This window comes from Chlorocebus sabaeus, chromosome 16, assembly GCF_047675955.1.
Source record: "Chlorocebus sabaeus isolate Y175 chromosome 16, mChlSab1.0.hap1, whole genome shotgun sequence".
In the NCBI taxonomy this organism is placed as follows: Eukaryota; Metazoa; Chordata; class Mammalia; order Primates; family Cercopithecidae; genus Chlorocebus; species Chlorocebus sabaeus.
Window position 1 is genome coordinate 69,504,776 of NC_132919.1, and position 19,779 is coordinate 69,524,554.

The window sequence follows — 19,779 nt, forward strand, 5'->3', positions numbered from 1 at the left end:
TCACAAAAACCCTGGTATCTCTGTTGCCACCACAACCTGAAACTAACGAGTTAGAAACCACACAGAGCCCACGACATGCGGTAGGAGCCCGTAACATTTTCTCGCAAGTTTTATGTAGATAGTTAAGCCCGGAACTGATCTGGTTGAGAAAATGTTTAAAATCATCATTTTCCCTTCCTTCTCCTACACTTTTATACTCAGAAGGGCCTAATTTTGCTCCTCTAGGAAGATTGAATGCATAGGCTTTCATGTAGTTTAAAACTCTCTTAATTTAAAGAAGTCTGGGTTTGGCGCAGTGGCTCATGCCTCTCATCCCAGCACTTCGGAAGGCCTAGGTGGGTGCACTTGAGTTCAGGAGTTCGAGACCAGCCTGGGCAACATAATGAAGCCCCCTTTCTACCAAAAACACAAAAAATTAGCCAGGCATAGTGGCACACACCTGTGGTCCCAGCTACTCAGGAGACTACAAGAGGATTGCTAGAGCCTGGGAGGCGGAGGTTGGAGCGAGCTGAGATCATGCCACTGCACTCCAGCCTGGGTGACAGGGTGAGACCCTGTCTCAAAAAAAAAAAAAAATTATATTTTCTATTCTCTTCCCCTTTTTGTTCTGTGTTTTGCAGTCTTTTCTCCATGTCTAATCTAAGAAACATATATTCATTGTATATATGCCTACTGGTTGTCAGCATTGAACCCTGCCTGTGCCCTAGCATGTTGTACAATGACTGACTTGACTTTATTGTGAGAATAAGAAAGTTCAAAATGTATTCGTTTTTTATCAGTCGACTAGGGACCTTATCTGTTGCTGCATTTATTATCTCTAAAATATCATCATCTTTTTCTTTTTCTTTTTTGAAATGGAATCTCGCTCTGTTGCCCAGGCTGGAGTGCAGTGGCGCAGTCTTGGCTCACTGCTACCTCCATCTCCCAGGTTCAAGCAATTCTCCTGCCTCAGCCTCCCGAGTAGCTGGGATTACAGTCGCATGCCACCACATCCAACTAATTTCGTGTATTTTTGGTAGAGATGGGGTTTCACCATGCTGGCCAGGATGGTCTCAAACTCCTGACCTCAAGTGATCCACCAACCTTGGCCTCCCAAAGTACTGGGATTACAGGCCTGAGCCACCACACCCGGTCTACCGTCTTATTTTTAGATGGAACTTCTGGACATTGGTATAAAATCTAGATGGTTCCAGTCCTGACCTTTTCCTCATGTTTAATCTCACCTTCCTAACACTTCCACCACTGTTGAAAAAGTATAGCTCCATATGATCTTACTGCCCTTCATTCAGTCAAGCGAGACACTGACATTGCATAGATTCTGGGTCTCACATTTGCTTTGTTTTTATCTGGAGCTTTACTGGAAACTAAATGCTATTGCGTACTAGCTGCAGAAGCAGGAGGGGAAGTTGGCAAGAATTCGCTGCTTTCTGTTTGGTCTGTCTGAGGCAGCTGACCTTTTGGAAGGAAATCGCTGCTCTTTGCTTCTTCCGGTAACAGTGCTGCCTATGAAAGAACACATACACAGAAGGGCTCTGCCGTTATCCTGGCTGATGCCTTGCAGCATTAGCTGTTAGTTGAGGTGGGAGCCTTTCAGTGCATCTGTTGTGTGCTGTAGGAGCATGCACTCAAGTTCCTACACCATGCTAAGTTGTGTGTAGATCCACTATTAGAGGTATAGTGAGAGACAGTCTGTTACCAGAAAAAGTAGTTGACTTTAGCAAAAGTAATTGCATTTTATTTATTCCCACTATGAGTGCTGTAGTAAATATGGACAATTATTTTGTGCACAATTTCAGTTCATCTTAATGTTAAATGTCCTGGTAATTGCTTTTTGTACCTGGATATCTGCTGTTGTTTGTTTTTTTTTTTTTTTTCCCCCTAGCAGGACAAACATTTCGATTTGCCAAGACATAAGCTCTTATTTAAGATCTTCTCAGAATTAGAATAAGGTTCTTTTTTTTTTTTACGACAAGATCTCACAATGTCACCCAGGCTGGAGTGCGGCACAATCACGGCTCACAGCAGCCTCAAACTCCTGGGCTTAAGCAATTCTCCTGCCTGTCTCCTGAGTAGCTAGAACTATAGGCATGTACCACCACTCGGGGCTAATTTTTAAATTTTTTTAGAGATGGAGTCTCACTATGTTGCCTAGGCTTGTCTCAAACTCCTGGCCTAATCAATCTTCCCATCTCGGCCTCCCAGAGTGCTGGGTTTACAGGCATGAGCCACTGTGCCTGGCCCAGAATTAGCTGCTGCTTTCATACTTTTTTTTTAGAGACAGAGTCTGGCTCTGTCGTCCATCTGGCATGCAGTGGTGCAATCATAGCTCACTGCAGTTGCTAACTCCTGGGCTCAAGTGATTCTCCCCTCATCCTCCCAAGTAACTAAGACTACAGGTGTGTGCTACCATATGCTACTACTTTCTGTTTTGCTTTCTTTGTAAAGACAGAGCCTTGATATGTTGCCCAAGCTGGTCTTGAACTCCTGAGCTCAGGTGATCCTCTGTCTCGGCCTCCCAAAGTGCTGCGATTACAGGTGTGAGCCACTACACCTGGCCAATGTTTAGTTTCTTAACAAACCTGCTACTCGTTGGATCCACTTTTTCTGCAGGACTTGTTTTACTTAAACACAGGTAGTTGAACACCCCACAACTTGGGATTATTTTCAGAAAGCTATAATTAGGTTTCATACCACCCAGTAAGCAAACAAGGAAACTAACCGGCTGATGAGGCATTTCTCTCTTAAAAGAGATTTCAGTTTTGTATTGTTTTAATTAAAACATACTCAGTTCAGTTTTTATTTTATTTTAAGTGACATATTCAAGTTATGTCTAAGTAAAAATGAAACAGATTTTAGTTCATGGCAAATTAAGAGAACACAGCTACCTGGAAAATGGGGCAAACTGCCATGTCCTTCTGCGTTTAGTTTTGGTTTGGTGGATAGGTATGCTTTTCTAAGGTATTATTGGTCTCTTCCCTAGATTTGCTGTTGATGGCAGAGATGGTTGGGTGAAGGTTTATGATGATGTACATAGAAGACATAGAGATTAGTACAGAGAGAAACATCTCAGGGCCTCCTTAGCAAGATTGCCCTGCAGTGCTTCTATTCTTGGAAACTGGTCTGATCTGTTCCACTTTCCTGGGGTAATGAAGAATCCAGGGGGAATGCAAACCCTGTGTTGGTTTTAGGTATAGGTTGTCACAAAATAAATTGATATCAACAAAACAGGAAGATATCCCCCCAGTTCTGTTGGCCTTTGCGTAGGAGCAAAGTTAGGAACCAACAGCTGGTTTCCTGTGATCTGCTCTTGTAACGATAGCTTTCTAGAGGCCTTGAATTGTTACTTTTGAACTGTCAAGGGCCTTCACATAAACCAATTGTGTTCAGGTATGTGATTAGAGGTAAGAGATGTGTTTGTTTGTGTTTAGAAATGGGGTCTCGCTTTGTGGCTCAGGCTTGAGCACAGCGGCGTGATCATAGCTCACTGCAGCCTTGACCTCCTGGGAGTGCTCCTGGCTCAGCCTCCTGAATAGCTTGGACTGCAGAAGTGAGTCACCATGCCCAGCTAGAAAGTTTTTTATTTTAAAGAAATTCTGGTACTGTTGTGAGTGGATTTCTGTGTATTTCGTCATGTTTACAGTTGGTACAAGTTTGCTTAATCATATCAAAGATGAAAGAGAGCCACTAATATATATAAATATATGTCAGAATTACAAATTAATCTATTATTAACAGTCTTAAATCACTACTTGAAAACACATTTAAGGCACTATATATTTGAAAGTGAAATAATTGCATTTCTTTAAAAATTTTTTTTATAATTCTGAATTTTTACCGTTTTCATGTTCTACTTAAATCAAGGCTGCCCAGGTAAGACAGTGTTATAACCTGGATATTATCATGGCCAACATGGCGAATCCCCATCTGTATTAAAAATAAAAAAAATAGGACTGGGCACAGTGGCTCACGCCTGTAATCCCAGCACTTTGGGAGGCCGAGGTGGGCAGATCACCTGAGGTCAGGAGTTTGAAACCAGCCTTGCCAACATTGTGAAAACCTGTCTCTATTAAAAATACAAAAAATATGGCTGGGCATGGTGGCTCACGCCTGTAATCCCAGCACTTTGGGAGGCCGAGGCGGGCGGATTACAATGTCAGGAGATCAAGACCATCCTGGCTAACACGGTGAAACCCCGTCTCCACTAAAAATACAAAAAATTAGCCAGGGGTGGTGGCACATGCCTGTAGTCCCAGCTACTCGGGAGGCTGAAGCAGGAGAATGGCCTGAACCCAGGAGGCGGAGTTTGCAGTGAGCCAAGATCAGGCCACTGCACTTCAGACTGGGCAATAGAGTGAGACTCCATCTCAAAAAAAAAAAAAAAAAAACAAAGCCGGGCATGGTGGCGGGCACCTGTAATCCCAGCTACTCGGGAGGCTGAGGCAGGAGAATTGCTTGAACCTGGGGGGCGGAGGTTGCAGTGAGCCAAGATCACGCCACTGCACTCCAGCCTGGGCACCAAGAGCAAAACTCCGTCTCAAAAAAAAAAATAAAAATAGGCCGGGCGCGGTGGCTCAAGCCTGTAGTCCCAGCACTTTGGGAGGCCAAGACGGGCGGATCACAAGGTCAGGAGATCAAGACCATCCTGGCTAACCTGGTGAAACCCCATCTCTACTAAAAAATACAAAAAACTAGCTGGGTGAAGTGGCGGGTGCCTGTAGTCCCAGCTACTCAGGAGACTGAGGCAGGAGAATGGCGTGAACCTGGGAGGCGGAGCTTGCAGTGAGCGGAGATGGCGCCACTGCACTCCAGCCTGGGGGACAGAGCGAGACTCCGTCTCAAAAAAAATAAAATAAAAAAAAAATTAAATAAATAAATAAATAAATAAATAAAAAATTAGCTGGGCATTGGTGGCAGGTGCCTATGGTCCCAGCCGCTCAGGAGGCTGAGACAAGAGAATTGCTTGAATGGAGTGGTGGGGGTTGCAGTGAGCCAAGATCGTGCCACTGCACTTTAACCCGGTTGAAAGAGCAAGACGATGTCTCAAAATAATAAATCAAATCAAATCAAAATTTAAAAATGCATCTACATGGTTTTATATTTCAACATAGTTTTTACATTTAATTTAACTGGTTGCACCATATCCCGTTAGATTAATATGTTATAGTCTAATCATCCCCCTATTCTGGACATTTTGGTTATTTCTGGTTTCTCTCAATGGTATATATCCCTGGGAATGGGCCTAAATCAAGGCACTCATCAAAGAAAATTTTGCTAGGTAGAAATTAATATTGTAATTCTCAATGGTAAGAGGGAGGCCGTGAACTTTAATGGGGAAAATATTGGTAACATGTAGATTTATTAATAAATTGCCTGTTTTGTTTGTTTTTAACTTTCAAACAAGAGGAAAGGGATTATATTTCATTTAAGTAGTATAGAAACAGGGTATTGTAGGAGCTGAGGGGTTTTTTCCCTGAACTAAAAGATTTGAATTGTCCAAGAGACACATTCTAGGATGAGTTGATCTTGAATTACAGTACAAATATAAACCTTCACTAGAAATTCTGAGGCTGGCTGGGTGCGGTGGCTCACACTTGTCATCCTAGCACTTTGGGAGGCCGAGGTAAGAGGATCGCTTGAGCCCAGGAGTTCATGACCAGCCTGGGCAACATAGCAAGACCCCATCTCTTAAAAAAAAAAATTAGCCAGGCATGGTGGCACACACCTGTGGTCCCAGCTACTCAGGAGGCTAAGGGAGGAGGACCACCTGAACCCAGGAGGTTGAGACTGCAGTGAGCAGCGATTACACTATAGCACTCCAGCCTGAGCGACAGAGTGAGACTATGTTTCAAAAAAAAAAAAAATTCTGAAGCTAACATAGGACTACATGCCAGCTTCAAATCATTTCTTATTTTTCCATAATGGAGATGGTCATTATTTCTGGGCTACAGCAAGTGCTTTTAGTCATCCGGAAAGTGATACAGATGCAGCTTCTTCCCAAAGGGATGGCTGAAGTTGCTGGCTGGATTTGGACATGGAGATAATGATAACACACATATGCTGTGGGCCACCATGGCATGAGAGAGCCCAGCTTGCATGCTGGTAGCCTACAAGCTGCAGCACAATGCCTCAGAAGTTCAGATTTTTATTTACCACCAGGGACAGTTTCACAGTGAGAGTCAAACCTCTGCTCTCATTGCTTTGTTTTTCTTTTTTGGAATTTTTGCCCTTAATTTTGATTTTGAAAAAATTGTAAATGACTGAAAAGTGGAAAGAATAGAACGATGAGTACTCACATATACTTCACCTAGGTTGAGCCAGTGTTCACAGTTGTTAGATTTACTTTCCCACACTCCCCACCACTGTCACTCTTCCGTTTCTCCTTCCAAAGTTAAGTTGTAGACGTCATGACCATTTACCCTCAAATACTTGACATTGTATCTACTCTGAGCAAGGGCATTCTCCTACACAACCTCAATGGCATTGTCACAAGAAATTCAGCAGTGATATAATAACATCTAATATATAATGATATAATGGACTTTAGAGCTGTGGGTGTTTTTGTTTGTTTTGAAACAGAGTCTCACTCAGTTGCCCAGCCTGGAGTGCAAGTGGCGCAATCTCAGCTCACTACAACTTCCGCCTCCTGGGTTCAAGAGATTCTTGTGCCTCACTCAGCCTTCTGAGTAGCTGCAACTACAGGCATGCGCCACCACGCCCAACTGATTTTTGTATTTTTAGTAGAGACAGGGTTTCACCATGTTGGCCAGGCTGGTCTTGAACGCTTGACCTCGAGTGATCCGCCGGCCTTGGCTTCCCAAAGTGCTGGGATTACAGGTATGAGCCACCGCGTCCAGTCATGTTTTTGTTTTTGAATTACGCTCTTGGTGGTTGTGTCTCTGCAGTCTCCTTTAACCTAGAACAGTTCCACCTGTTTTGGGTGGGCATGGGATCGTTGATGAGAGTCTCACAATTTGGATTTGTCTGATTGTTTCTTCATGATTTAGTTTGTGTATTCTTTTCAGCAAATCATATCTGGAGGCACATAATGTCAGTTTATCCCATGATTGGGGATGTTTGATCACTCGGTTAAGGTATTGTCCTCCAGATTTATCCACGGAAATGCCTCTTTTCCCCTTTGTGAATAATAAGTAATATGTGAGTAGTACTTTGAGACTAAATGTTCTTCCCCAACAACTGTCACCTAATGGTTTTAGCAGCTGTGATGATCCTTGTCTGAGTCTACTCTCTTTATTTTTGAGATTGTGCATTTTTGGTCAAGACTTTATATCCTATATTTAGATGAGAGTTTTAAATATATGGTAACCTGCTGATTGAAACTTGATTTTTATATTTAGTAAGTAGGTCCTTTTTCTACCTTCTCCTTTCTTCCCTCCCTTACCCTTTTCCTCTCCTCCGTTCTCTGTTCTTCCCATTATAATATGCAATGATTTGGCTGTGACAAAGATTAATGACTGATTGTCTTCCCAGAATATTATCGTCTCTATGTTGCCTGGGCACATTTTTCCTTGTTTGTTTCTTTGTGAGCCAAATGCTTTTATTCTTTCTGTTCTCTTCCCATCTGTTTAATAATATGATTTTTTTAAAAAGAGAATTGGCTTCCTGATTGCATATAAGGTAGTATTTAGAAAAAAAAAATTAAAGAGCAGATGGCTCCTGTATTGACCTACTTCTAAATGTGATAGCCTTCTTACTTGATATTAGTCCCATTTTAATATGAATGAAGTCTTGATCCTTTATTGCTGCTATTGAATATTTTTTCTGTCCCTCAAAATCCCTATACGAGGCTGGGCATGATGGCTCACGCCTGTAATCCCAGCACTTTGGGAGGCCGAGGTGGGTGAATCACTTGAGGTCAGGAGTTCAAGACCAGCCTGGCCAACATGGTGAAATCCTGCCTCTACTAAAACTCCAAAAATTAGCCAGACACAGTGGCACATGCCTGTAATCCCAGCTGCTTGGGAGGCTGAGACAGGAGAATCACTTGAACCCGGGAGGGAAGCAGAGGTTGCAGTGACCAGAGATTGTGCCACTGAATTCCAGCCTGGGTGACACAGTGAGACTCTGTCTCAAAAAAAAAAAAAAAATAAGAAAAGTACATAGAAAATGGCAGGCCACCTTAAGTCCTCAACATGCATGCAGCCTGGTGCAGTGGTACAAGTAAGTGCAGGTTCTCAGGTAGGTCCAGCCCAGATAGTACCCCTTAGTAGTATGGGACCGACCTGGAGCAAGTGGTTCACCTCTTTTTTAAAAATAGCTTTACTGAGATATAATCATGTACTATAAAATTTACCCTTTGAAGTATATTCTCAGAGTTATACAATTATCATCACTGTCTAATTCCAGAACATTTTCATCATCCCCTCAAAAAGCCCATACCCTTTAGCAATCATTCCCCATTTCTCCCTCCCCTCAGCCCTTGGCAACCACCAATTTATTTTCTGTCTCTATGGATTTGCCTATTCCGGATATTTCATAAAAATGGAATTTACAGTATGTTCCCTTGCATGCCTTTCACTTTACATAGTGATTTCAAGGTCATTCACACTGTAGCATGCGTCAGTACTTCATTCCTTTTTAACGTCTACATAATATTCTGTCTTATTCATTGTATTTATCCATTCCTATCCATATTATCTCTTTATCCTTTGGTGGACATTTGAATTGTTTCCACTTTGGGGTGATTATGAGGTGATTATGAATAATGCAGCTGCGAACATTTGTGTATCTGTTTTTTGTTTTTTTGTTTTGTTTTGTTTTTGAGACAGAGTCTTGCTCTGCTCGCTCTGTCCTCCAGGCTGGAGTGCAGTGGCACAGATCTTGGCTCACTACAACCTCCGCCTCCCGGATTCAAGTAATTCCCCTGCCTCAGCCTCCCAAATAACTAGGATTACAGGCACCCGCCACTGTGCCCGGCTCATTTTTTAAAAAATTTTTTGTAGAGATGGTGTTTTGCCATGTTGGCCAGGCTGGTCTCAAACTCCTGACCTCAGGATCCACTCGCCTCAGTCTCCCAAAGGGCTGAGATTACAGGCATGAGCCACTGCGCCCAGCCTGTGTACCCACTTTTTGGGGACACATGTTTTCAGTTCTCTTAGGCATATACCTAGGAGTGGAACTACTGGAAATGTGGTAACTGTATGTTTACCCTTTTGTAGAATTGCCAGATAGTTTTCGAAAACTGTTTCACCACGATACAATTCTACTTAATCTTGATGACCCTCAATTTCCTCATCTATAGCGTGGGGATTACAATAGGGCCTACGTCTGAGGGATTTAGGATTAAGAGTAGATTCATAAAAGCACTTGTTATAAGTAATATAGGAAGTGCTTAGCTAGCTCTTAAATCTGGATGGGGGATAATAATAACACTGATAACTGTTATTTATTTCTCATCCTATTTCTGAAGTTTATTTTTATTTATTAGATGAATTGGAATGTTTGTTGCTAATAATTCATAAAGCAGTATAATAAATGAAAACTTCAAATTTCATTAGTTGTTTTTTGTACTTTAATTAGTAAAAGTCAGATATGTCCTTGGAAGGAATAGGTAAAGGCATGGCTCCCTGCTGGCTTAGTCTTCTCTGTTCAAGAACATATTGGAAGGAATGGATAGTTTTCTTCTCTTTTTTTTTTTTTTTGAGACAGAGTCTTGCTCTGTCGCCAGCCTGGAGTGCAGTGGCATGATCTCGGCTCACTGCAACCTCTGCCTCCTGGGTTCAAGCGATTCTTCTGCCTCAGCCTCCTGAGTAGCTGGGACTATAGGAGCATGGCACCATGCCCAGCTAATTTTTGTATTTTTAGTAGAGATAGGTTTTCACCATTTTGGCTAGGATGGTCTCCATCTCTTGACCTCGTGATCCACCCACCTCGGCCTCCCAAAGAGCTGGGATTACAGGCATGAGCCACTGCACCCGGCCTCTTCTTCTTCTTCTTTTTTTTTTTAAGAGTTTAGGCTGGCTGGGCGCGGTGGCTCAAGCCTGTAATCCCAGCACTTTGGGAGGCTGAGATGGGCGAATCACGAGGTCAGGAGATCGAGACCATCCTGGCTAACATGGTGAAACCCCGTCTCTACTAAAAAAAAAATACAAAAAACTAGCCAGGTGAGGTGGCAGGTGCCTGTAGTCCCAGCTACTGGGGAGGCTGAGGCAGGAGAATGGCGTAAACCCGGGAGGCGGAGCTTGCAGTGAGCTGAGATCTGGCCACTGCACTCCAGCCTGGACAACAGAGCCAGACTCCGTCTCAAAAAAAAAAAAAAAAAAAGAGTTTAGGCTGGGCACCGTGGCTCACGCCTGTAATCCCAGCACTTTGGGAGGCCAAGGCAGGTGGATCATGAGGTCAGGAGATCAAGACCATCCTGGCTAACATGGTGAAACCCCGTCTCTACTAAAAATACAAAATTAGGCAGGCATGGTGGTGGGCACCTCTAATCCTAGCTACTCAGGAGGCTGAGGCAGATAATTGCTTGAACCTGGGAGGCAGAGGTTGCAGTGAGCCGAGATGGCACCACTGCATTCCAGTCTGGGCAACAGAGCGAGACTCTGCCTCAAAAAAAAAAAAAAAAAGGGCCAGGCACAATGGCCCATGCCTGTAATCCCAGCACTTTGGGGGAGGCTGACTTGGGAGGATCACTTGAGTGAGGAGTTTGAGACTGGCCTGGGCACCATAGTAAGACCTTGTCTCTACAAAAAAAAAAAAAAAAAAAAATTTCTTTAATTAGCCAGGTGTGATGGCATGTGCCCACAGTCCCAGCTACTTGGGTGGCTGGGGTAGGAGTATCCCTCAAGCCCAGGAGTTTGAGGCTGCGGTGAACCATGATCACACCACTGCACTCCAGCCTGAGTGATGGAGTAAGACCCTGTCTCGGATGGATGGATGGATGGATGGATGGATGGATGGATGGAAACGTTTATACTGGAGATACTGGTTGAAGAGAAGGATAGCAAGAGCTATTTGTGGAGGATTGATTTTTGGAAAGTTTGTTAAATTGAGTTAAAATTAGAGATGGGAGAGAGAAGCTGGTTTTGTAAGTTTAAGGCAACAGTAAGAACAGTAGTGAGTACTTACAGAGCACCTGCTCTTAGCCAGACACTGTTTTAGGTATGTACATAAAACTAATTCATTCTTATAGCAGCCCCCTAAGGGGCATAAGTATTATTATTCCCACTGTACAAACAAGAAAACTGAGGCACAGAGAGACTTAACGGGCTGTCTTTGACAGAACCATGTTTAGGTGAGTTCAGCATTATCTCTAAAAGTTTAACCCCAGTTTAGAGACTTTGGCCCTGGGATGGGGAGGTAGGATGGAGAATCGGAATTATAAAATGCTTTAAATTATACACACGAATCCAGCAGACCAAATCTGCTAGATTCATATTATTCATATTATTATATTCATATTGTTCATAATATTATTCATATTAATCCCCTACTCCCACCCCACGCTAGAATTCACTTGCTGAGTTGGCAGATACACGGTGGGCCTTCTAATGTCATACATTACTCTCCACTGCAGTTTAGCTAGGGCAAGACCTTGGTCACAGTGTTCTGGAAGTCCTCAGAGAGAGTGATGTTTTTCTTTGTTATAGTTTATATTTTACTTTTAGAAAGGAAAAGCATCTGAGAAAAGATATTTATGACTGACACAAAATTATTCCAAATCCCACTCACTTATATCATTTATTTATGTGGTGGACATTCATTTTTATGGTTTTTCAGTAAGCCTGTAACATTATGAGCTATTAGACTTTGAAACTTTTATTAACAAGTGCCTGAGGGCCCGAATGATTTATTTGGCTCTCCAAGCCCATGGGTATATCCAGATATATAAGGTTGAGGTAGGTGCTTTATGCCTTCAGAAAGTACAGTGTTCTGCATCCAAGGCTGTTTTAGGTTGTTCTGAAATGCTTGTGAACACAGAGTGCAACTCATTCGAGCTCAAATAGTTCTTATCTTCAGCCTAAAAATAAGATTGTGAATCCATTTCCCAGTCTTTAGAGAATCCCCTGTGATGGTTTACCAAAGAACAAACCACTTCCCTTGTCTGAACATCACGCACTGAAATTGGAGCTACCCGTAAATAAGCAGAAGAGGGCGGGTCCTGAGGACAGAGGTACAGTCCTTGTGGATGCAGAGTAGCGTTCGATGGCTGGATGAACGCCAGTTAGAAGAATGAATGTCAGTTAGATGAATGCCACTCATGTCAGGCATGTGGACATAGCCTGATAAGGGGGTGAAGTGTTCTGACATGTATGAAGAAAAATACTACTTAGCGGCCAGGCATGGTGGCTCATGCCTGTAATCCCAGCACTTTGGGAGGCCAGGCAGGTCACCTGAGGTCAGTAGTTCAAGACCAGCCTGGCCAACATGGTGAAACCCCATCTGTACTAAAAAAATTAGCCAGGCAGCTGGGCGCGGTGGCTCACGCCTGTAATCCCAGCACTTTGGGAGGCAAAGGTGGGCGGGTCATGAAATCAGGAGATCGAGACCATGGTGAAACCCCATCTCTACTACAAATACAAAAAATTAGCCGGCGTGGTGGCGGGCACCTGTAGTCCCAGCTACTCGGGAGGCTGAGGCAGGAGAATGGCGTGAACCCGGGAGGTGGAGCTTGCAGTGAGCCGAGATCATACCACTGTACTCCAGCCTGGGTGACAGAGCGAGACTCTGTCTCAGAAAAAAAAAATTAGCCAGGCGTGGTGGTGGGCGCCTGTAGTCCCAGCTAGTCAGGAGGCTGAGGCAGGAGAATCACTTGAACTCGGAAGGCGGAGGCTGCAGTGAGCTGAGATCATGCTACTGCACTCCAGCCTAGGCGACAGAGTGAGACTCCGTCTCAAAAAACAAACAAACAAAAAACCACTACATAGCTTCTAGGTGTTATTCACATAACTGGGAAAACAGTTGGTTTTTTCCTAAACTGGGTATTTAGAATTTTATGATAGTCTCAGTAAGTCATCTCATATTTCACATATAGATAATTTTCAGTTTAACAGTAAAATAAAAATGACTCTGTACTAGTTAGTGTACTTTTATTTTATACTTTTGAGTAGCAGTGAGCAGAATCTACTCTCCAACTCTATCAAAGCACTTATGTGTAGTGAAACTATATTGTATTTTATCAAAATAAGGTGATTGCCACTTGGTATTTACCAGCTATTATCCTTCAAATGGCATGCTATTTTAGAAAATAATTATTATGGCATGTTCACAACTAGAATCGTAAAAATATTCTGACAAATTCTAAGAGCTCAGCGTTCTACTCTTTGATGAAAACTAAGAAATAATCTAAAATTTAAGGCAAAATAGAGTGACATTTTTTAATACCCCTACATGTATGTTATATCACCACAGTATTTCTTTCCTAAAACAGTAATAGGCTCCTAAATATGCTTGACCAGCGGGGCATGTTAAATATTTGTTTATGTATTTGCTCCACAAGTATTTTTTGAACACTTTTCATGGGCAAGCCACCATACTAGACACTGGGGACACAGTCGTGAATAAGATGTGCTCCTGGCTGAGGGTGGTGGCTCACGCCTGTAATCCCAGCACTTTGGGAGGCCGAAGAGGGCAGATCACGAGGTCAGGAGGTCAAGACCATCCTGGCCAACATGGTGAAACCCCATCTCTACTAAAAATACAAAACTTAGCTGGGCGTGGCAGTGTGTGCCTGTAGTCCCAGCTACTTAGGAGGCTGAGGCAGGAGAATCGCTTAAACCCAGGAGGCAAAGGCTGCAGTGAGCTGAGATTGCTGCACTCCAGCCTGGGTGACAAAGCGAGACTCTGACTGAAAAAATAATAGTAATAATAATAATCAATTAAATAATTGATTATTTAAATGGAAATCTGTTCTGTTTTCATGCCTTGGTATTTCATACTGGTATATTGTTCTATTATGACTTTGAAAAGAGCCGATGGAGTCGGTCAAATTGTATGTATACATTTATTTATGCAACAAAAAAAATTATGATGCTTATGTGCCAGGTACCGTTCTAGACCCAGGAGAAAGCACAGTGAACAAAACAAAGTCATTGTGTTCATGGTGATTTCACCCTGGTGGGAAGTGAGTAAGCAAATATATGATCAATATCAGGAATTGATAAATGATAAGAAGAAAAATAAAGCAGATTAAGAGGGTAGAGAGTGACCAGAATGCCATTTTATTTGAGTGGGCTGGGAAGGAGTCTCTGGTGAGATAAAAGTTGTCATAGCTTTCCTTCTTTTGTCTCTTGAGTCATTTCACGTAATGAATGCAGATGCAAGAGAATATTTGTATCTGTTGGTATCACTCACATATTCATTGAGAGCTATGGTGAGATCCTACTTCTTATTCTTTACTACTTAGGAAGATTAACACCTGAATTCTTCTCTTCATTCTTTTATCACTCTTCCATATACTTAAGTGCCTAAGCACCTTCATTCATCCATCCCTTATATAATTTTTTTTCTTGAGACAAAATCTGGCTCTGTCGCCCAGGGTGGAGTGCAGTGACGTAATCTTGGCTCGCTGCCACCTCTGCCTCCCAGGTTCAAGTGATGATCCTACCTCAGCCTCCTGAGTAGCTGGGACTACAGACACATGCCACCACACCTGGCTAATTGTTTTGTATTTTTAGTAGAGACGGGGTTTTGCCATGTTGGCCAGGCAGGACCCGAACTCCTGACCTCAGGTGATCTGCCCACCTCAGCCTCCCAAAGTGCTGGAATTACAAGCGTGAGCCACCATGCCTGGCCATCCGTTCCTTATCCTTCATCCAAAACTCATGATTTGGTATCTGTTCTAGTTTTCCAAAATCTTGTGATATGATTTATTTGATTAAAAAATACATTGTGCAGTTAAGTGACTTCCAGTGTTTAATTATAAAGTGGAATTGTTTCTGGAGAGAGCTGTTTTTCCTGAGTGTTTTGGTGAACTCACAGCCACTGAAATTTGATGTCTTGGGTCAAATTGGGTCTTACAGTGATCCCAGCCTTAATGCCTAAAAGCCCTAAATAAAATTACACACTTCTCAAGTGTTCTATAGCATTGCACAAGTCTGAAATAGATGACTGGCACTCCCCTACACCTCATCGTTGGCTAACTGACTTGTCCCATAAATAGCTCAGTGTTATGTGATCAGACAACTACAACTAACAGAAGAGACTTTTGCTTCCTAACACACTTGTGCAGTCTCTGGTAGTAAACAAAATCCAAGTCCAAGTCACCAGCCCCTAACTGTAACCTAGTTCTTAGGAGAGTTGTGCAAATCAGTAGCCAAATCATGTGGGATGGAATTCAACATAACCCTGCCTTATACCAAACTCTACATTATGGAAAATAGTGTTAGAGCAAGATTCATTTTCAGTCCTTATAGTTACTTGAAGTCCCTTCCCAGTCTACCCAGATGTTTCTGCCCTAATCTGGTCAAACCCAAAGAGTGTCTGCCAAATGAGTTAAAAATTGTCAGGTGAGTCTGAGGGGGCATCATGGTAGTTTTATAAAGCCTTTTTTTTTTTTTTTTTTAATCAAGAGCATGTTAAAAAAAGAAACTACTGGCTGGGGCAGTGACTCAGCCTGTAATCTCAGCACTTTGGGAGGCCGAGGTGGGCGGATCACAAGGTCAGGAGATCGAGACCATCCTGGCTAACACACTGAAACCCCGTCTCCACTAAAAATAGAAAAAATTAGCCGGGCGTGGTGGCGGGCACCTGTAGTCCCAGCTACTCAGGAGGCTGAGGCAGGAGAATGGCATCAACCCGGGAGGCGGAGCTTGCAGTGAGCTGAGATCCGGCCACTGCACTCCAGCCTGGGCGACAAAGCGAGACTCCGTCTCAGAAAAAAAAAAATAAAGAAAGAGACTACCTGCTATCGGAGCATAATGGTTCATATTTCTAACTCTTAGGTGGAATGTATTATTTTTGTGTCTGGAAGATTTGTAAATGCTATAATTTAACAGAACGTTGCTTCATAAATTCCTTAGCAGTAACTCAGGAGGTGAACCTTGGGACATTTTTTCCAGATAAATCTGTGCTCTGTATGTGCAGAGCATTGCTGCTTAGGTAACCAGTGATAATGCATAGGGTTCAATCCACGCTTTAGATACTTTCACTTTTCTTTTACTGGGCTTTTTCAAAACAGCATATGTTTATTGTATTTCTGAAGTCAAAATAACAAATCTAAAACAAGTGATTAAAAAAAAAAATCTCTCAGCTGGGCGCAGTGGCTCACACCTGTAATCCCAGCCCTTTGGGAGGCTGAGGTGGATCACTTGAGGTCAGGAGTTCAAGACCGTCCTGGCCAACATGGTGAAACCCCATCTCTACTAAACATACAAAAATTAGCTGGGTGTGGTGGTGGGTACCTATAATCTCAGCTACTTGGGAGGCTGAGGCAGTAGAATTACTTGAACCTGGGAGGCGGAGGTTGCAGTGAGCCAAGATCGTGCCACTGCCCTCCAGCCTGGGCGACAGAGCAAGACTCTGTCTCAAAAAAAAAAACTCTCTGTTATTTATTACTGTTGAAATGCTGCTTACCATAGCTGACAATTTTGAACAAAAGTAAAGAATATGTCTACGATGTCAAAGTTAGCGATTCTTTCCCTAATACTCCTTTTGCACTTTTGCTTATAAGACCTTAGTACGTTTCATAGTCAGAGCTTCATAGACCCAACTGTGTATCTTTCCATGGCCAGGCCGAGTGTCTACATTTTGAAAACATTTTAAAGTTAAAATCAAGAATACTGTCTTTAGTCTATCAAAAAGGCTAAAAACATTTACTTTGGCCGAGCATGGTGGCTCATGCCTGTAATCCCAGCACTTTAGGAGGCTGAGGTGGGAGGATCACTTAAGGTCAGGAGTTCGAGACCAGCCCAACCAACACAGTGAAGCCCCATCTCTACTAAAAATACAAAAATAAACCGAGCATGGTAATGCACACCTATAATCCCAGCTACTCAGGAGGCCGAGACAGGAGAATCGCTTGAACCGGGGAGGCGGAGGTTGTAGTGAGCCAAGATTGTGCCACTGCACTCCAGCCTGGGTGGAGAGCAAGACTGTCTCAAAAAAATAAAAATAAAAATAAATAATAAAAACATTTACCTTGGTAACTGTGAATATTTACTCTGGTGGATGTAAGGGGAAAATGAAGAAAAAACACCGAAAGCACTGATTGTTTATTCAACAGATTGTAAACCATGGCTGTGTGGATACAAGCTCAGCAGCTCCAAGGAGAAGCCCTTCATCAGATGCAAGCGTTATATGGCCAGCATTTTCCCATTGAGGTGCGGCATTATTTATCCCAGTGGATTGAAAGCCAAGCCTGGTAGGTGAACAAGGATGTTTGCATCATATTTTGTGAAACACAAGAATATTGGAGTTTGGTTAGAAAGATGTCATGATGGCAACTTTCAAAGTTGTATTTTTAAACATTTTTAAATGTGATCCATAAAAAGGTATTTTTAAAAAATTTTCTTTTTATACATGAAAAGTATTTAACCCCATCTTAGATTGAGGGGATGGAATAACTCTTGAGATTTTTAAAATAGGATTTGTTCCCTTTAGTAGTAAATACTGTCTAAAAGCATTAGAATATTACTGCTAATAAAGAGCAGCCAACAAATATGTTTCGAGTGCCCATAGGATGCCTAGCAGTGTCCTAAGTAATAGAATTTGTATGAAAAAAATTAAAGCCCAACCTTGTGTTATAATCCCAACACTTTGGGAGGCCAAGGCAGGTGTATTGCTTGAGCCCAGGAGTTCAAGGAAGGCCTGAGCAACATATCAAAACCCTGTCTTTGTACAAAATACAAAAATTAGCCAGTTGTGGTGGTGTGTACCTGTAGTACCAGCCACTCCGGAGGCTGAGGTGGGAGGGTCGCTTGAGCCTGTGAGGCAGAGGTTGCCGTAACTTATGATCACACCAGTGCACTCCAGCCTAAGCAACAGAGCAAGACCCTGTCTCAAAACAAACAAACAAACAAAATTAAAGCCCTCATCTCCAAATAATTCCGTGTTTCACTGGACGTGGTGGTGCACATCTGTAATCCCAGCTACCCAGGATGCTGAGATGGGAGGATTGCTTGACCCCAGCAGTTTGAGGCCAGCCTAGGCAACATAGCGAGATCCTATGTCAAAAAAAATAATAATAATTTAGTGTTTAATGGGGCAGATAGGTGTGAATATGCATATAATTTAATTATAATTTATTATAGTTTATTTTATTAAATGTAAATTATTTTACATTTCTTAATAAATTTACATCTAACAAAAAACTAAAAATTAATAATTTAACAGTGGAGACATTGGTGTTTTTAATTTGTATGTATTTTATATATACACATAAAGACTAAAAGAAAATTAGGTGAGTGTTGTGGCTCATGCCTGTAATCCCAGCACTTTGGGAGGCCGAGGCAGGCAGATCACTTGAGGCCAGGAGTTCTGAGACAAGCCTGGCCAACACGGCAAAATTCCGTCTCTACTGAAAATACAAAAAATTAGCTGGGCGTGGTAATGGGTGCCTGTAATCCCAGCTACTCCAGACGCAGGCTAAAGCACGAGAATCGCTTGAACCCGGGAGGCAGAGGTTGCAGTGAGCCGAGATCACACCACTGTACTCCAGCCTGGGCAACAGAGTGAGATTGCCTTTTTAAAAAAAAAACAAAAAACACTAAACGAAAATATACCCAAATGTTAACACTAATTACATTCTGGTGGTAGATTTGACAAGCATTTTAATTTTTCTTTATTTTCCAGATTACTGATTACATACTTGGGGGAGGGGAGAGTTGTTTTAAATTTCTTTTAGAATTAGTACAGTGCAGTCGACTAACAGCGCAGGTTTTTAATTAGTATCATTATTACACACCAGGCAGCAGGATGTACACTGCTCAGGGTCTGGGAGCTTGCTGCTTAGTTACGGTCTGTCAGTCGATCTGGCATATTCATTTGATACTTCAAGCCTCACCATCTTAACCAGGGGTCCTCTTTGACAGTGCCTCAGAGAAGCCAGCTTTGATGCTGCTATTTGCAGAGGGCCGTATACTTACCTATCAGTAATGTTGCCTTAGAATAATCGCAATGAGTGTTAGTAGCAAATTTCCGTTCAGAAACTAAAGATCACCAAAGAAAGGCAATTTTCTAGACAATTAAAAAAAATCTCAGCTTCATGTAATTAAGTGAGGGGAAAAAATGAGTTAAATATGAGAATGTCAGCTGTACCTTGTTTAGTGCTTTCCCCTCCCTTTTCATTTTCTCTCCTGTTTTCTTGATTTGGAGGATTTAGAAAAACATGAGTAGGAAGTTTCTGTTAATTTCAGATTTCACTTAGCAGAGTTCCCGTTTGGTGTTCTCACTGAATGAATTAAAAGACTTGTGTTGATATTAAGGAAAACTTGAAATTTTTTTAGCTTTGGTTTTCTTAAGAATATAAAGATTTTAATGAAGAATCGTCAATTCTTTTTTTCTTTTTTTTTTTTTTTTTTGAGACGGAGTCTCCCTCTGTCACCAGGCTGCAGTGGCTTGATTTCGGCTCACTGCAACCTCCGCCTCCCGGGTTGAAGCCTTTCTCCTGCCTCAGCTTTCTAAGTAGCTGGGATTACAGGTGCCTGCCACCACACCGGGCTAATTTTTGTATTTTTAATAGAGACGAGGTTTCACCATATTGACCAGGCTGGTCTCTTAACTCCTGACCTTGTGATCTGCCCACTTCAGCCTCCCAAAGTGCTGGGATTACAAGCGTGAGCCCCCGGGCCCAGCCAAATCTTCAATTCTTTATGTTTAAGCCAT

At 42.4% G+C, this 19,779-nt stretch overlaps 1 protein-coding gene across 5 annotated transcripts in view; it reads left to right on the top strand.

Moving 5' to 3' along the window:
* The window catches only part of LOC103243413 (signal transducer and activator of transcription 5B), an 89,239-nt gene that overhangs the window by 38,046 nt on the left and 31,414 nt on the right, over positions 1–19,779 (top strand). For 4 of the 5 annotated variants that reach the window (XM_037993183.2, XM_073005301.1, XM_037993182.2 and 1 more), the window contains exon 2: positions 17,180–17,317. In XM_037993183.2, the coding sequence (XP_037849111.1) occupies positions 17,190–17,317 (128 nt within the window). In that variant the 5' untranslated portion in view covers positions 17,180–17,189. Of the gene's footprint in view, positions 1–17,179; positions 17,318–19,779 lie in introns of those variants that run through there. The other variant, XM_008012650.3, reaches the window with a different exon arrangement.